This window comes from Tursiops truncatus, chromosome 20, assembly GCF_011762595.2.
Source record: "Tursiops truncatus isolate mTurTru1 chromosome 20, mTurTru1.mat.Y, whole genome shotgun sequence".
Classification (NCBI taxonomy): Eukaryota; Metazoa; Chordata; class Mammalia; order Artiodactyla; family Delphinidae; genus Tursiops; species Tursiops truncatus.
The window spans coordinates 2,791,802-2,808,751 of NC_047053.1; the positions used below are offsets into that span (position 1 = coordinate 2,791,802).

Here is a 16,950-nt window from a genome sequence, read left to right on the forward strand (position 1 = left end):
TAATGTAGCCCACCTTATGGCCCTTTATCCACTGCACACCATGAAGGGCTTTTCAGTGGCAGAGATCAGGATATACTATGTCAGCGTTTCCTCTCTAATGATGCCCTCTAGGGGGAAAGTGAGATCAGTGTGGCTGGGTTGTTGCTTGCTCCCTACTTTCTTCCCCAAATGCTCACATAATATTTGACAAACCATTTTGGAATTCTGGTGTAAGTTCACACATCATCTGCTGTTTCCAGAATCTACCTTTTTTTTCTTTTAAAAAATCAAGACAACGTTGCCTGTCTTCGTCCTCCACCATTCTCCCTAATTTCTCAAAATTTACTGCCTGGATTTCAGTCACGTTGGTAAACTGTGTCAGTGTCGTGAGATGTAATTTGTTTAGGCCACACTCAGATTCATAAAAGGAACCCTTTGGGTGTCTCCTTACCTGTTTTGAACTTCAGTTCCTCTTTTTGTCCACTCATTTTTGGTTTTAAGACCTTTCTTCTCGAGATAGAAGATCAAAGCAAAATTGAGCATTAGCATTGCCTTAAGCGATGGGCATACCTTTCTTCTTCCCCTGGGTCCAAAAACTGAAAATCACCTAAAACAAACAAAATAAAAAATTAAAAAAGATAACAAAGGCCAATTTTACGCCCTCTGTCATTTTCCCCAAGCTGTGTCAGTGTGTGCCACTCTTCTGTATGTCCCACAGAAGCCTCCACGGTCTTTGGCAACTCCCTAAGCATAGACAGGAACATATAATAGCAGATGCAGCTGATCCGACATTCCAGAGGTTCTGGGTCCTCTTTCCTCTTCACACCCACCGCTGGCTGCTGCGTTCCTTCACTGAAGTTTTGCTGAGGCCCTCGGGTTTCCTCTAAAAAGCTTAGGTTTGGGGACTTCCCTGGCAGTCCAGTGGTTCAGACTCCACGCTTCCACTGCGGGGTCGGGGGGTTCTGGTTTGATCCCTGGTCAGGGAGCTAGGATCTCGCCTGCCTTGCGACGCCGGCAAAAAATAAAAATTAAAAAAAATTTTAAAGCTTAGATTTTTAAAGTTAATGATGAGTAGGGAGGGCTTTGGCATTTTGAGGACCGTTCCCCATTTCTTACCTCATTTAATCTTTGCAGCCCTGTGAGATAGGGAGTATTTTTCCTGTTCTATGGAATGAAAATGAAAAGGTTGGCGGCTCAGAGAGGCAAAACTTGGTCAAGGACGCTCAGTAGGACGTCTTGAAAAAAACGTTTGTGTTTATTTCTAAAACAAGGTTACGTTCACAGGTTCTGAGACATGAACATCAGTGGTTCTCAGAGTGTGGCTTCCTGACCAGCAGCATCGGCACCACCTGGGAACCTATTAGAAAAGCAAATTCTCGGGCGTCAGCCAGACCCGCTGAATCAGAAGCTCTGGGGCAGTGTTTTAACAAGGCCTCTGGGCGTTCTGATGCAGACTTGGGTTTGAGAACCTCTGTCTGCCCCATCTACTCTCTTGAGTCTGTTCCACCCTTCATACCAATGGCAAGTGGCCGTGAGTTTCCGAACAAACAGGAAGTCACCCGACCTCCTTGAGGACCTGGCCGTGTCAGCCAGGTCAGAACTTTTCTGTGCTCTCGTGTTTCTCCCCCTCCCGGAGAGGGAGACATTTCTAGCCAATGCCCTCGTTCCCCACCTGCTTCTCTTTTTTTTTTGGCGGTACGCGGGCCTCTCACTGTTGTGGCGTCTCCCATTGCGGAGCACAGGCTCTGGACGCGCAGGCTCAGCAGCCATGGCTCACGGGCCCAGCCGCTCCGCGGCATGTGGGATCTTCCCGGACCGGGGCACGAACCCGTGTCCCCTGCATCGGCAGACGGACTCTCAACCACTGCGCCACCAGGGAGGCCCCCCACCTGCTTCTCTTTAAACCAAAGGGCAAATGGCAACTGGAAACTCCACGATTTCTCAGGAACGAAGACTTGTCTCAGTTAACTTTGCCAACAAGTGTGACGCCACCTGATGGGCAGGCGGTGGCTCAAACACGATGGTTTTCCCACCTTTCCTCTTGAGAACGAGCCTAGTACAGCTTTTCCCATGTGATCAAGTGCCTTTGCAAAGACATCACCCGCCTGTGAGCGAGGTGGACTCACGATCTCCATCTACAGAGGCGGGCAGCCGAGGGCGGCAAGGGAGTCACGGGAGGTATGTTTGCTGCTCCGTAGCCGAGACCCTCCTGCTCTGCATCCTGAGCCCTTCCCTGATTTCCCGCCATCTGACCCAGGCCAGGTGCTGGGTGGGAACCAGCAGAACCTCAGGTGCACGTTGTTGGGCAGGACAGCGGAGCCGATGGGGGTACAGCAGCCATGCCCTCTGGGGCTCGCTACGCCATGCAGGGGGCGGGCAGAGGAGGTGAAGGCTTGGGGCGGTGTAGGCTTTAATCAGTCATGAACAAAACAGAATGCAAAGGGCAGAAGGCAGCTCGGGGACTGCGTGGAGCCTGCAGGCTGCTGGTAGCCTGGATATTTGAGAAATCTCCAGATGTACGTCTCAGCCCCAAAGCTTTCCTCTGAGAAGTGTTTTCCCCTCCTGGGTCTTACTCCAGCAAGACCTGTTTGCCCGCCTACCTCTCTGGGTACCACCAGCGCCACTTCCCCACTACTGGCTTACCCATCAGGCTGTCGCATCCCGCCATCCGCCAAGGTCACATTCTAAACTCTAACACCCGATCTCAAATGGCTCCAGTGTCCCTGCCTGAGCCGGCTGACATGCCGTGTGTGCACGTGTGTGCGTGCTCACACCTGTGTATGTGGGATGCGGCAGCAGCAGAAGTAACCACCAGGCTTAGTTACACTAACGAATATAAGCCTCACCCTGCAGGGCACTGGTGATCACACATCTTCTACAGAGGAGGAGAGATGGGGGCCCAGAGGGGCCGAGGGGCTTGCCCAAGGCCACAGCCCTAGTAAGAAAGCAGCAGGATTCCAGCCAATCTCTGACTCCAAGGCTGAGTTGGATTGTAAAACTGCTCCCTTGAAGTATGTCAGCTTCACAGATGAAAATCCTCATTTATTTGGACCTTTAGGAACAAGCTATTGTATTTTCAGCTTGTAGCATTTCTGGGGCTAATGTGCCCCCTTATATACTCAGGTGCTTTGGGCCTCCCTCCTCTGTCTGGCCTTCCTGGTGGGTGAGATGCTAATCCACTCTGGCCTTTTCTCCAGGCATCTGTCAGTTAGAGGAGCTCGAGCTGTTAGCACTGACCTCCTTCCCGGCCCGGTTCCTGTCCCCACCCCCACTCTTTACAAGACCTTCACGGCCAACCAACCCAGCGACGACTCACGCTGCCTTTCTCTATCGGTGCCCGGTTGCCAGACGCGGGCGCTAGACATGCTCACGGTATTGCCAACCTTTTGGTTTAATGCGGGGTAGTGATAACAACACCAAGAGCAGAGGCAACTGGCCTCACACATTTGATCTGATGGTAGAAGGTAGCGTAATTTCCATCATCTGCCTTCATCTCCTCCTTCCTCATCATCAGTAAGATGGAGAAACTGAGGCTCAGAGAAGCCAGGCAGGGAGCTCATGATCATCCAGCTCCGTGGTACCAGAATCAGTGTGTGAACCTGGTCCCACCTGAAGTAGCATTGTCTCAGTGTGTCCTCAAAACTCTTTTCTGGGTTGTCCTACGTTTGCAAGGGCATTTTGGCTGCGGTGGTGAGCTGAGGGGCTATGGTTACGTAGTAGTCTTTCACAGTCATTTTTCCTAATTTAGCAGTATAGCTTTATTAGTTATTTTGAAAAATTTCAAACCTGTGAAAAGCTGAAAGAATAGAATGATGAACACTCACATGCTCTTCACCCGCTTCACCAGTTATTAGCAGTTTGTTGCATTTGTGCTCTCTTTCTGTGTATGCACATATACACACTGAATATGCGTGTAGGGTGTGTGTGTGCGTGTGTGCGTATTTTTCTCAGACCTTTTGAAAATTATTTGGAGACACTTCATTCTGAGTACGTCAGCATTTAGGAGTGATTTTCAAGCTGTTTTCTGTGGACTCTCTGGGTTCTCTGGAGCTGCTGCTAATTTAAATTTTGTGGAGTCTGAAGCTGGTGTAAGACAATGTCTGTCATCTTTGGCCTCAGGTGTAGAGGTTTTGTCTTCAGAATAGCCCCGTGGCTCTCAACAACTGCCCTGCTAACAAGTCAACTTTTGAACTTCTAAATTTGTACTAATAGACTATCACTATCTCTATGTTGCATGTTGGGTTTTTTACAGAAGATGTAATTTGCAAACAGGCTTTTGTTACTAAAAAGTTTTGGAAATCTCAGTGAGCCCCTGGTCTCCTTCTGGGTCATCACTGACCATCTTTCGGGGGCCCCGAGGGCCATGTGTGCTCGCGTGTTTGGCTGTAATGGCCCAAGTCACCACTTCTGAGTGGATCCCAAGCCAGTGCTAAATGGTAATGATCTCATGAAACAGGTAAGTCACTGTCATGTCATTTTTCTTTTCAAAGCTCCACACATACTGTTTCTTCCCATGCATCTCAATGTCTGTACATATGCATGTATAAACATCATAGTGGACATTGATTATGTGGCTGCCCAGAAGAATGATCGCAGTGACAATAATACTGATGACAGTAGGACGATAGTTAGCATTTATTGGGGGCTGAATATGTACCAGGCAGTCTTCTAAGTGCTTTGCATATAATACCCCATTTCATCCTCACGCTGCCTCTGAAGTAGGAACTACTGTTGTTTCCATTTTACAGACGAGGAGACTGAAGCATAAAGGGTTAAGTAATGTGCCCGTGTTCACAGAGCTAGTGAGCAGCTGGGCTGGGGTCCAAACCCAGGAGTCTGACCCCAGACCCCACACTCCGCTCAGCTGTGCTTCCTCCCAGATACCTGGGTTGGTGTGTGATTGAGGCTGGAAGTCCCCCAATATATTCTCAGGCCCACGGACATTTTTTTCCACTAGGGAGTTTTCCCTGCAGAGGTTTCTGGTTAACCTTCTGAAGCAGTTAAGTAACAAATATATATTAAACATTTGTGTTTTCACTTTGATGATGAGTTAAGAAGATGACCATAAACATATTCAAGATCATTCTAACCAAACAGCCATACACAGACGTTTCCATCTAATTTCATATTCAGAAATATTTAAAAGTCACTCACAAACAGCAACAATGGAAGCTCAACACCAGACTCCACGATGTTTTTTTTTTCCCCCTTTGAAAGGGGTCCATACATTATTTAAATTTGACTACCTCTCTTCCTGTTGTTCTACAAACGACATGACCGGCTCTTTCAGAATATACAGCAACTGCCTCCTCCTGAGCAGCGCCAGGCTTAGGAGATTTACGGTAAAGGCATGTTTCCTAGGAGGTCGGTACGGAAAGCCAGACTCAACGGCAGTTTCTGGGGAGAGCAGCCTTCTGCCCATTGCAGCAGTTTCCTTTTTCTTTGGGAGGAAGAAAAGGCTCAATTGGGATATTTATCAGCCTCTCCTGTTCCTCTGGGGTTTGGTGCAGTTGACAACCGGCAAGGATCAAATGAGCTGGTCGTCTCGGGACCATGGAAAACATGGCATCGAGGCTCAAGAATGCCCCTTATTTTCTATGTGAGAAGGGGAACAATTCTGTCCCCGTGTGCCAGAAGTGTGAGACGTGTGTCCTGGCCTGGAAGATCTTCTCCACCAAAGAGTGGTTCCGAAGGGTGGGCAAGATGTCCCAGAGGAGGTTTCTGGTCAGCATCCTGCAGCAGCTGGATAGCTTGCATTTGTTACACTATTTTCAAAATATCCTTCAGACCACGCAGGGGAAGGATTTTGTCTACCACAGGTCCCGGGTCAACCTCAGCAAGAAGGAGGGGAAAATCATCAAGTCCTCCTTGAACCAAATGCTGGACAAGATGGTGGAACAGAAGATGAGGGAGATTTTGTACTGGTTTGGGAACAGCAGCTACCGGACGAAGACGAATTACACACTCTTGCTGCTGCAGATGTGCGACCCCGAGTTACTGCTCACTGCTGTTGATGTCATCAGAGTCCTGTTTCTGAGAGGGCGGAACGATGCCTCAGGTGAGCGAGGCCACAGGTAGAGACCTAAGGGTCCCCAGAGACCAGGAGGCCAGACTTCAGGAGCCCGTCAAGGAACGGGAGGTGTGGACAAGCTTAGGTAGATGGGGATCTTCCAGATTGCAGAACAGAGCGCTTTGTCCTGACACCTGATCCTGTTGACCGAAGGAGAAGCTGTTGAATGTGACTTCCTTCTAGAAAATTCTAAAAGGACAAATGCAGAAGGAACTTTCAACTGTCAGGCTTTTCAAAGGGATTTCTGCCTCCCTTAGGCCCAGAAGTGGCGGGTCTGCGCCTCTGTTGCTTAATGCTGGGGCGGTTCCTGCTTTAGCGGGTTAGGGGTTGAAGCAGGTTTGAGAAGGTGGTAAGGGGGGTGCTACTGAGTTGTCTTGCCCTTCGGTTTGCACTGCACGGAAACTAGGCCAAGAGGTCATTCATCCCACCGTATTCCTTGCTTGCACATAAAGTCCAACCTCGACTTGGAGTTTATCCAAGGCTGGAGGTAGTGGAGGGGCCACATCAGGCTGGGGTAGGCGTTCTCAATCGTCGCTTGTATCAGAATCACTGGGAGGGCTTATTAAAACCCAGGTGGCCGGGGTCCTCCCCGAAAGGTCCTGAACCAGCAGGTGCGATGTGGGCCACGAGTCTGCGTTTCTAAAAAGTTCCCAGCGGATGCTGCTGCTGGTCTGGTGACCTCACTTGGAGAGCCGGTGGTCTGGGGTGTCGGTGACAAGGTCTTGGACATGTTTGGCCAGCTGGACTGGGGCAGCAAAAGCAACCAGAAAGGAGGCAAGGGACTGGGGGTTGCAGGGGGTCCAGTACGAGAAGCAGAGGATTAGCAGACTGGGACAAGGCTGGGAGAGGGCGTCAGATGGAGGGATTCAGAGGTTGAGCTCTTGAGGGCGGGGAATTCCTGCTGTCCACGAGACCTGGTTTGTGGTCCTGTTTGCAGACTCATAGAATCCCAGGAAAGTTTAAAGCTACGTGACCTTGGGGGCAGTTAGATCCCGTTATATGCCCTTGATTTCTTTGGTGTGTCCAGGAAGTAAAAGAATAATCATCTGGAATGAAGAAGTGGTGGAGAAAATCAGAGGATCCCATAAGTTAGATTAGAGATTGATCAGTCCAGCTCCTTCATTGTATAGGTAAGGAAGTTGAAGTTCAGGGAACCTGAGTGATTTGGCCGTGGTCACCCAGTCGGCCCCCCATCCTGATCATCTCCCATGGGCAATGCTGGCCCTCGGACAGGGGCGGCAGGCTTGAGTAGCCTCATCTGTACACACAGGTCCTCACCCACCACAGGAATCAGCTCCTTGTATTAAAAGTTGTGTAAGTCCAGTTACGGGGTGTGGCAACCTTCCCCTTTTCCTAGGGGAGCTTCTCTCTTAAAAATTAAATTTTCTAGGACTTCCCTGGTCGTCCAGTGGTTAAGACTCTGTGCTTCTTCTGCAGGGGGCATGGGTTCGATCCCTGCTGGGGGAAGTTCTGCATGCTGCGCGGTGCGGCCAAAAAGAAAGAAAAAAGATTAAATTTTCTAATTTGACTCAAGGGCATTTATTCATATCATTGAAGAACATGACGCAAAAGCTTCAGAAAAGCAGTCCCTCTTCCAGCTCCTCACTCTCTCTCTTCCTCTTTCCCTCCCTCTCTCCCTCTCATTCTCTCTCTGTCCTCGTGTATATAGAGCTCTGATGAAGTTTGCAGTGCAGGTGGGCTGGCAAAGGCTAACAGAGGCTCTCTGTGATTTTTATGTAGAAACTCAGAGGCCCCAAATAAAAACAGACATAACTGGCCTGGTCCGTTTTGTGTCGATGAAAAAGAAGGCAGTAGAAATAACACCATCTCGCTCTACCGCTTCCTTTCCACACACCTGTACGGAAGAGCCACTCATCTTGGCCTTTTGTTTTTCAGGGAACGACCCAGACTCCAAGGATGTGCTTTTCGTCCCTGAGAAAGGCCACACGCCCCCGTGCGAGACCTCACAAGTCTGCTGGGCAGCCAGACCCGGGCACACATCCTTCCCGTTCTCCAAAACTACAGGAAAAGCAAGCTTGCACGAAAATGTGTCGTGGGGACCAGCCACTACTGGTAAGTCTGCTGGTAGGAGGAAAGCCGATGGGGAGGGAGTCCTGTGGAGACGGAGGGGCTGGTAGGGCAGCCGTATCTGGGGAGGACAGAGGTGGGCAACTAACATTCCCTTGTCACCTACGAAGTGGGTTGGGCTCTGTGATAGTTATTCCCTCATTTAATCCCACATCTGGTAAAGAGAGAAACAAGGATTAAAATCAGTCAGTGTGGGACTTCCCTGGCAGTCCAGCGGTTAAGACTCTGCGCTTCCCCTGCAGGGGGTGCGGGTTCGATCCCTGGTCGGGAGCTAAGATCCCACATGCTGTGGGGCGTGGCCAAAAGATAAAATAAAATCAGTCAGTGTGAGCTTAAGTCCCCTTTTGCCCCAGGCCGGAATCTCTCCGTCTAGCCCCTGACCTCTGGTGTGGGGGGATAGGGGGAGGGGCACCTCCAGAATCCAACCCACCAGGAGCTATTTTTGCAGCATTGGATTCAGTCTTGAGGTGGAAACAAAAGCAGTGGGGAATTGGGCCCTGACCTCAGGGCCGTCCGCACTTGGGTTTTGAAGCAAGACATATACACGGAAAAATTACGGGAAACACAAAACGTAGATTCAGAAACGCTTTTTATACAGAAATTTTCAAGTTTCAAAAGTAGGTAGAACAGTGTAATCATTACCCACATAACCGTCATCCAGCCTCAACAATTATCACCGCCTTACCAATCTTATTTCCTCCAACCCCCTCTTTTGAAATTGCGACTTTTTCTTGTTGGGCTCGTTTAGAGGAAACTCCAGACACCATGCCATCTCACCAGCAGGGCAGTTTGGATGCCACAGACATCGACTTGAGCTGGGAACGTTGAAAACTGCTGGTGCGTTTGGTTGGGGAAGCTCTGTTTTCATTTTGGCGGAAGAAATGACCAAACCCCGGTGGCCTCAGGGTAGACCCTGGTGAGCTCTGTTTTGGGGAAAGCTTTTGGCAAGGACTTGCTCTCGGCCTGGAGTCACCCCAAAGACGCCCCAACCGTGCCCCCTTCTCCGGCTTTCCTCTAGAAGGACAGTGGAAGAGTTCACTCCAGTATATTTCCGAGATGAATAGGCTGTCTTCTGAAAAAGCAAGCGTGTTCAAAGCAGGCTTGGCCCCCGCCGCCGATGTGCTGGTGGATCTGGAGGCCGTCAGAGAGCTGTCTTCTGGGGTCAGCACATACCGCGACTTCATCCGTCACCTGCCGGTCCATCTCTCCAAGTATATCCTCGGTACACGGGGCCTGTTGGGGGATTTCTCAAGACTCACCCCCCCCGCCCGCCACCATCGCAGCGCAGTTGGGAGGTCCCCAGGTCCACCTCTTGTTTTCCAGGTATGCTGGATAAGAACAGCCTGAACAGGTGTGTGTTCGTGAGCCAGCACTGGGCAGTGCTGGCACAGCAGGTCAGGACCGACCTGTCCATGCAGTCTTTCATCCAGCACCAGATCACCGTACTGCAGGTACTTTCTTTGGGAGGGGACAGCTGTAGACCAGCCTCATGTCTGCACCAGCCTTTCCATCTGCGGTAGACCCTGAGCTGGCCTCCTGCTGCTTCCTCAACTGCCTTTTTGTCCGGACTCCCGATATCCCCATTTACTCTCCCCTTGTTGGTGCATCTAGCAGGGATGACATGTATAGAAACCTCTTGGCAAGACAGAGGCAGAGCCTTTCCGGCGCCTCACAGAGCGGGGAACTTTCCCCAGGCAGCCATACTGCAGCTTGTGCCATGTAAGAAAGCCTCGTGTACACAGATGTTTACAGAGCCACAGAGTATTTTTTAGGTTAAAATGCAGTTTTCCCTGGATAGTAACCATCTCTGGTATTCATACTTCTGTTTCTTGCCAGAAGCCTGACCCTAAATCATGGGTTCCTGGTAGCTTGGATTTTTCCCAGCAGAGGGAGAGGAGGCCTTGAGCCAGGGGACATGCTGGAAGCTGGGAACTGCCCACCATCCTCGCTGGTCCCTCTCCGGATGTTTGGTGGGTGTTACCCTCCTTCAGCCAGTCTACACACACCACTGGCCTAGCTGGCCAGGCCCAGGCCTTCCTTGCCCAGAACTAACCCATCTTTCAGATCTTGCCAAACACTAGTTTTTCCCCTCCTCTTGGAGTGTAAGAACTAAGAGTAGCCATTTTCGGTTCTTTTCCCCCAGGGGTCCTACACCAGGGGAATAGACCCTACTTACGCCAACAAGGTTACTATCCCAGTTCCTAAGATGGCGGATGACGGGAAGCACCTATGCGTGAAAAATCCGAAACGGAAACTGAGAACGAAGGTGGGTTCCAATGGCACCTGGGGCAAGCGACTGTGGGCGTCGTTTCCTACTGGCCATTGAAGGCTGAAGTCCAGACTCGGCCCTCACATACGGATGTCGGATATGGGAGGATGTAGGGTGGGGCATATGACTGTAGGATATGGGAGGCTGTAGGTTAGAGCATATGGATATAAGGTATGGGAGGGTGTAGCATAGAGCATACAGATGTAGGATATGGGAGACCCTACATTCCCTAACATTCCCTAAGGGAGACCACAGTTGGGTGCTGTGTGTCCTTAAGGGGGCGACTTTCTCTCCTTAAGCCTTAACTACCTCTTCTGTTAAATGAGGGCGCTGATATGGTTGTCTTCTCAGGGTTCTTCCTGACTGCAGCTCCCACGTCAGGTCCTGTGTCCATGGCATCTGTCGTCTAGCGGGGAGCTCAGAGTCAGGAGCAATGTCAGGATCGCTGGGGTTTTCCTCACCACCTCTGTCCCTGCATTGAGAGGCTGCAGGGGGGTCTGTCGCTCGGGATTGAGGACATGAGGGCAGGGCTAGGGCCGTCCCCAAACGTCCAGGGTCCAGAATGAATTAAGCTTTCCGACCTTTCACTTCCAGGTTCATTCTGGTTCTAGGACGGAAGGAGAGCGTTACTTAGCCTCAGACCTCTCTACAAAACCTTGGGTAGTAACAAAAAAAGTGCCGTGTTTCAGATGGGAGACTCTGAGCTCTGGGTTCTGCCCATTCAGGCGTGGTGGTCGTTCTCCAGACCATTGGACTCCTGTCACCTCCTCTCTGCTCAAGGGCCTTCTATTTTGAAATCTATTCATAGGAAGACTGTGCAGTTTCAATTAGAAGTTGAGAAAGAGAAGGGTCCAGTTCTTATGTCTGTAGAGGCCGTTCTGGTGACACAAAGGAGGGAGGGGGGCGGGGAGGGCAGCAGGATGATGGGACCGTGGTGACTCTGGGGGGTCCAGTCAATACTCAGGTCCAGCTGAGCATTGCCACGGGAGACTGTGCACCCCGGCTTCCCAGGCTGCCTGAGCTTTCAAGGGAAGTGAGAAATCTGAATTATCACGGGACAACTCTTGCTTTTCTTTAATGCAGGCAACCAATTAAAAGCATTAAAAAAAAAACCCCAAAACTACATGGGCCAAAGAAAGCACATTTGTGGGCCTGCAATTTTTGAAATCTTTGAGTTGGCCCCTCCACTCATTTTATAGAAGAAGAAACAGAGTGTCAGGCCTCCACTGGAGGGAAAGAGACATAAGTTCAAGGCTGACCCGCTCTTTCCAAGCCCGTCGTTCTGTTAAGTGTAACACAGCCAGCACCCTTCTTCCTTAGGTGATGTAGCTAGTAATTGCCAGACAAACAAGGACTACCCGGACAGTGTTTGCTGCTTAGAAATGTATAATTAATTTAAGAAAAGAAAGAGAAACAGGTAAAGGTATGGAGACCGGTAGGGAGGCAGTGGGACTCAGCAGAGAGCGGGCTGCTGGGAAGAGGCCGAGGCGAGTGGCGAGTGCTTCCGGGGGTGGTGGCTACAGCGGGTACTGCCTGTGCTTGATTTCCGTGATCTCCTTGATCTACTTGGTCCTCACAACGGGTCGGGTGGACAGCGTTGCTCCCAGTGTGTGGGTGTGGAAATGAGGCTGTGCTGTTAGAATACTTGCCCAAGGTCTCCTGGCTGGTCATGGCAGAGCTGGGATTCGAACCCAGATCTTTTTCACCCCATCGACTCCACCGAGTAGCCTCCAGGCTCTCAAAGCTCAGTGGGTAGGCGAGAGCCAAGGAATTCCAACCTGGGCTGTGAGAAGCCAGGGAAGCCTCGTTTAATTCACGGCAGGATATCAGAGCTGCCTGAACACGCGATGGGGAGCAGGCTGATGGATTCTTCTGGGGAGAGACTTCTATGTGGACGTCGGGACCTAGTGAAAGATCGAGAAGGAGGATGGGCTGAGGAAGAGTGGACGGGCATGGAAGAGAAGGCTGAGGTTGGGAAGGAAGACAGGTCCCCAGACACAGACGTCGTGCTGTGGTCCTCTTTGCTTTCATCATAAACTCACCTTGTCTTATCGGTTTCCTGTTAGTGTGATTGCTATTTCCTGCTTTTTGAGGTTGAAGAAAATGAGGCTGGGAAAAAGACTGGAACTGGAATTCCAGTTGAGTCATCTATACCAGAGTTTAGCATCCCTGGAGGGCCATAGCTACTCAGAAAGTGTGTGATGAAGGGAGGGAGTGGGGAGGGAGGAAGGAAGGAAGGAAGGAGGGAAGAAGGAAGGAGGGAAGGAAGGAGGGAAGGGAAGGGAGGGAAGGAGGGAGGAAGGAAGGAGGGAAGGGAAGGAGGGAGAGAGGAGGGAGGGAGGATGGAAGGAGGGAAGGAAGGAAGGGAAGGAGGGAGGAAGGAAGGAGGGAAGGAAGGAAGGAGGAAGGAAGGAAGGAGGGAAGGAAGGAAGGAAGGAGGGAAGGAAGGAAGGGAAGGAGGGAGGAAGGAAGGAGGGAAGGAAGGAAGGAGGAAGGAAGGAAGGAGGGAAGGAAGGAAGGAAGGAGGGAAGGAAGGAAGGGAAGGAGGGAGGAAGGAAGGAGGGAAGGAAGGAAGGGAAGGAGGAAGGAAGGAAGGAAGGAGGGAAGGAAGGAGGGAAGGAAGGAAGGAGGAAGGAATGTTGGAAAGGGACGGGGAACACCCCTGTTGAGACCTGATAAAATTGATTTCCCCTCTCTGAGGCTCAGATGCATCATCTGTAAAATGGTGGGAATACTTTGTGGGGCAAGTGATGTACTTTGTGAGGCAGCTGTAAGGAGAAATGAAGGTTGCAGATGTATGAAAACTTTGACACACAAGTGCTTAGAGCGTGCAACAGGAATTTCACATGTGACTTGAGTTCCCACGAGTACGCTCTGTACTGTCTCGTGCACACACAACAGGAACTCGAAACCCCGGCTTCTGTGAAGTGGGCACCGGTGACTTTATTTTGTGTGCATCCTGGTCGTGAGCTCATTTTTGGAAAAGTTGTGCTATCAGCAGCATCGGAAGTTCACAGAATCAGAGGTAGAAGAAGGGTCAGGACCTTCAACTCAGTATTTTCTCACCCAAGGGTTCCTTTTGCTCACGGGTCCCTCCCCATCACCACATAGCAGTGGCCACAGCCTGAAGAGAAGGAGCTCTTGGGCCCCTGTACCCTCGCCATGGGAGAGTCATAGGGATGTGTGTCTGGGGTCAGGTTGCTGCCGTCCTTTGACTGTAAGTGTTCCCTTGTTAGAATGACTACAACCTGTGGACCGCATACCAGAACCAGGAAACTCAGCAGGTGCAGATGGAGGAGAGGAATGTCTTCTGTGGCACTTATAACGTCCGCATTCTCTCTGACGTGTAGGTACTGTGGTCAGAGCCCAGGTCTCCAGGGACCCCTGAACTACCCACACGGGCATCTGAGGACTCCCATGACCTTTGCTCACTTGGAAAGGCAGTCCTTCCTCACCTCAAGCCCCAGCCTCACACCCACATGAGATCCCATTTGGAGAATAGGTGCTTGATGTTTGCACCATTCTTGGCATTGGGTGGAGGTCGCTCTCCCCTTATAAATTTTCTGTACACTGACCAACAAGCTTTTGCACAATTCACAGGCATGAAATCTTTTTAAAAAACATCTTTATTGTTTAATTCTTATTTTAGAAGTAATATATCCTTACTGGAAAAAAAATCCAAAAAATGCCAGGAAGTGTATAGAGGAAAGGAAAGCTCTCCTACAATCTTGTCACATAGAGATGACTACCATTCATATCGATGTCTACCCTAGAACTTTTTCTTTGCCTCTATAAATACGTATTTTAAGTAGAAAGGGGGCTATGCTATACATAGTTCTGTAACTCACTCTGGCAAGGTACTGTGAATGTCTTTCCATGTTAAACATGAAAATGGTATTTATGATAACTACCTAGTGTGGCATCGTTTGAATATGCCGTAAGAAGACCCTTTAATAGGCAACTTTCTTCCATACTTTAGACCTAGGACTTCACTCTTTACTCATAAAGTTGTGAAGACCATCATTGTTCTATTTTTGTCTGTGAACCTTACTAACATTGCTTCTTGACCAGCCAGTAGGGGGAAGACAGAGCAGATGGGAAAAGGCAGAGCTGAGATTTTATAGATAGTATGGTGATACGTGCTCTTTAGAAGAGAAGGTGACTGGTTGAACTCTAGATAGGACAAATGGAATGAGGACAAAAACGTCAGGAATTGCTTCTCATATTTAGAGTGACTTTATATCCCTGTTTACTGAAACAATTCGATTTTACTCTGTGGTCCTCAAATAATTAACAATAGTGTCCCCTTTCACAATAAAAAAACTCAGTTTGGACAATAAATTATTTGGTCATCCTGCTCATATTTTACCTATTTGCTAATAACCTTATGATTGGAAAATTAATTCAACTCACCCTGTTTTGTTAGACTGTAAGCTCATTGAGGGCAAGGTCCATTCATATCTTATTCATCTATCTTTGTATTTCCCATTAGCACCTATTATCCCAGGACTTTGCCCCTAATATATGCTCACTGGATATTGGTTAAGGGAAAAAAGGAAAACAGCAAAAAACCAACAATGGGACATGCAGTGGGTACAGGGCTTCCCAAGTGTGTTCCTCTGAGGTTTTCCATGAAAAAAGGTTTCCGTGGTCAAATAAGGTGGGAAATGCTGCATGCTCTGTTCTGTGTCTTGATGATTTATCATACATTAGCAGAAATTATTAAAATAGTTTTGCCTTTTGTGTTTAGGTTTTAAATCTGTTTGAAATGGATTTTTGTTATGGTGTGAGGTGGGGATCCATCAGGAACCATTAACATTAGGCCTTGCCTTCTGCTATATCCCTTGTTGGAAGGCCCTGTATTTTCCATTATAGTATTGCTGCAGGTGAAAGGCACTGTGCTAAGTGAGTTCTAGGAAGGACACTAACTCTTCTTTCCACGGATCATCCTTTTTCTGGCAACTCAGGTGGGACCGAAACAGAATCGTCCACTATTCTGGGGGACATTTGTTAGCTGTGTCATCCAATCGGAAGATCCAGCTTCTGGACATCGTACAGATAAAACAGATACCTGTCAAGTTCCGAGGCCACACTGGGAGTGTCCATACCCTCTTCTTGTGTGAGGAGGAAAACTTTCTCCTGAGCGGGAGTTACGACCTGAGTATCAGGTAAGTGGTCCAAGAAAGCTGTGGTCCCCAGCCTGCTGAGGCCTAAATGCAGTTTGTGGAAAGAGCATGCATGCTTTTACCTTTTTGTATTTATGCAAAAGTTATCCTAAATTACACTGACTTTTAGAATAACCCACTTTTTTTTTTGGCAAGATAAAAACCAAAAATTTGTATATTGTTTAAACTTTGGGTGAGATAGATGTATAGCAATTATCAGATCTATTTTCTAGCTGAAGGCTGTGACTCAAAAAGTATTTTCTTTAGCATTATTAGGTGAAGGCATAATTTATATATATTTTTATAGATTTCTTCAGGGGAAAGTAGTTTTTTGTGGGTATGGAAACCAAATAGTGTTAAATATATATATATATATATATATATATATGTATATTTTTAAACAATATAATGAACACCCATGTGCTCATTACTCAGGCCAGGAAATAGGGTGTTACCATTCCCTAAATCCCCTATGTGCCTTTCTCTTATTCCTTCTTTCTTCCTCCCAACCAGAGGTAATGTTATCCTGAATTTTATACTAATTATTCCCTTGTATTTCTTTATAGTTTTGCTACTTATTTATATATACGCCGATATATTAGTTACTTTTGTCCATTCTTGAACTTAACATAAATGGAATTGTATCTTAAAAGTTCATCTGTACTTGATTCTTGCACTGAACTGTGATTTTGAGGTTCATTTGTAGGATGTAGGTAGCAGTAATTAATTTATTTTCACTGAGATACAGTATTTTATTAGATGAATACATCATAGCTCGTTTATGTACTCTTCTGTTGGTGGATATTTGCATTGTTTATAGTTCTTTATTCTTTCAAAGAGAACTGCCACAGACATTCCTGGATGTGTCTCCTGGTACCCATGTGCATGAGTTTTTAAATTTTTTATTGAGGTATAATTGACATAAAGTGTTAGTTTTAGGTGTACGGTATAATGATTTGATATATGCATGTATTGCAAAATGATTACCACAGTGAATTTAGTTATATCCATCACTACACATAGTGACAGTTTTTTTTCTTGTGATGAGAACTTTCAAGATCTACTCTCTCAGCAACTTTCAAACGTACAATACAGTATTGTTGGCTTGTTTTTCTGTTCTTGCATCAAAACCGCCTTTTTAAAAAAGATAGTTTTTATAGAGCAGTTTTAGAGTCACAGCAAAATTGAGAGGAAGGTGCAAAGGTTTCCCATATACCCTTTGCCCCATTCTCAAGATACCCCATCAGAGCAGTACATTTGTTACATTTGATGAACCTTCACTGACACATCATAATCACCTAAAGTCCATAATATACCTTAGGGTTCATGGCTGGTGGTGTACATTCTGTGAATTTGGACAAATATATAGTGACGTGTAT

General features: G+C 48.2%; 1 protein-coding gene across 1 annotated transcript in view; it reads left to right on the forward strand.

The window, feature by feature from the left end:
• Window positions 1-4,332: 4,332 nt before the first annotated feature.
• Window positions 4,333-16,950, forward strand: part of FBXW10B (F-box and WD repeat domain containing 10B) — a 36,294-nt gene continuing 23,676 nt past the window's right edge. Inside the window, exons 1-7 of the mRNA XM_033848564.2 lie at window positions 4,333-6,037; window positions 7,946-8,122; window positions 9,156-9,359; window positions 9,461-9,588; window positions 10,281-10,403; window positions 13,643-13,752; window positions 15,374-15,574. Coding sequence (XP_033704455.1) covers window positions 5,533-6,037; window positions 7,946-8,122; window positions 9,156-9,359; window positions 9,461-9,588; window positions 10,281-10,403; window positions 13,643-13,752; window positions 15,374-15,574 — 1,448 coding nt within the window. The 5' untranslated portion in view covers window positions 4,333-5,532. The remainder of the gene's footprint in view (window positions 6,038-7,945; window positions 8,123-9,155; window positions 9,360-9,460; window positions 9,589-10,280; window positions 10,404-13,642; window positions 13,753-15,373; window positions 15,575-16,950) is intronic.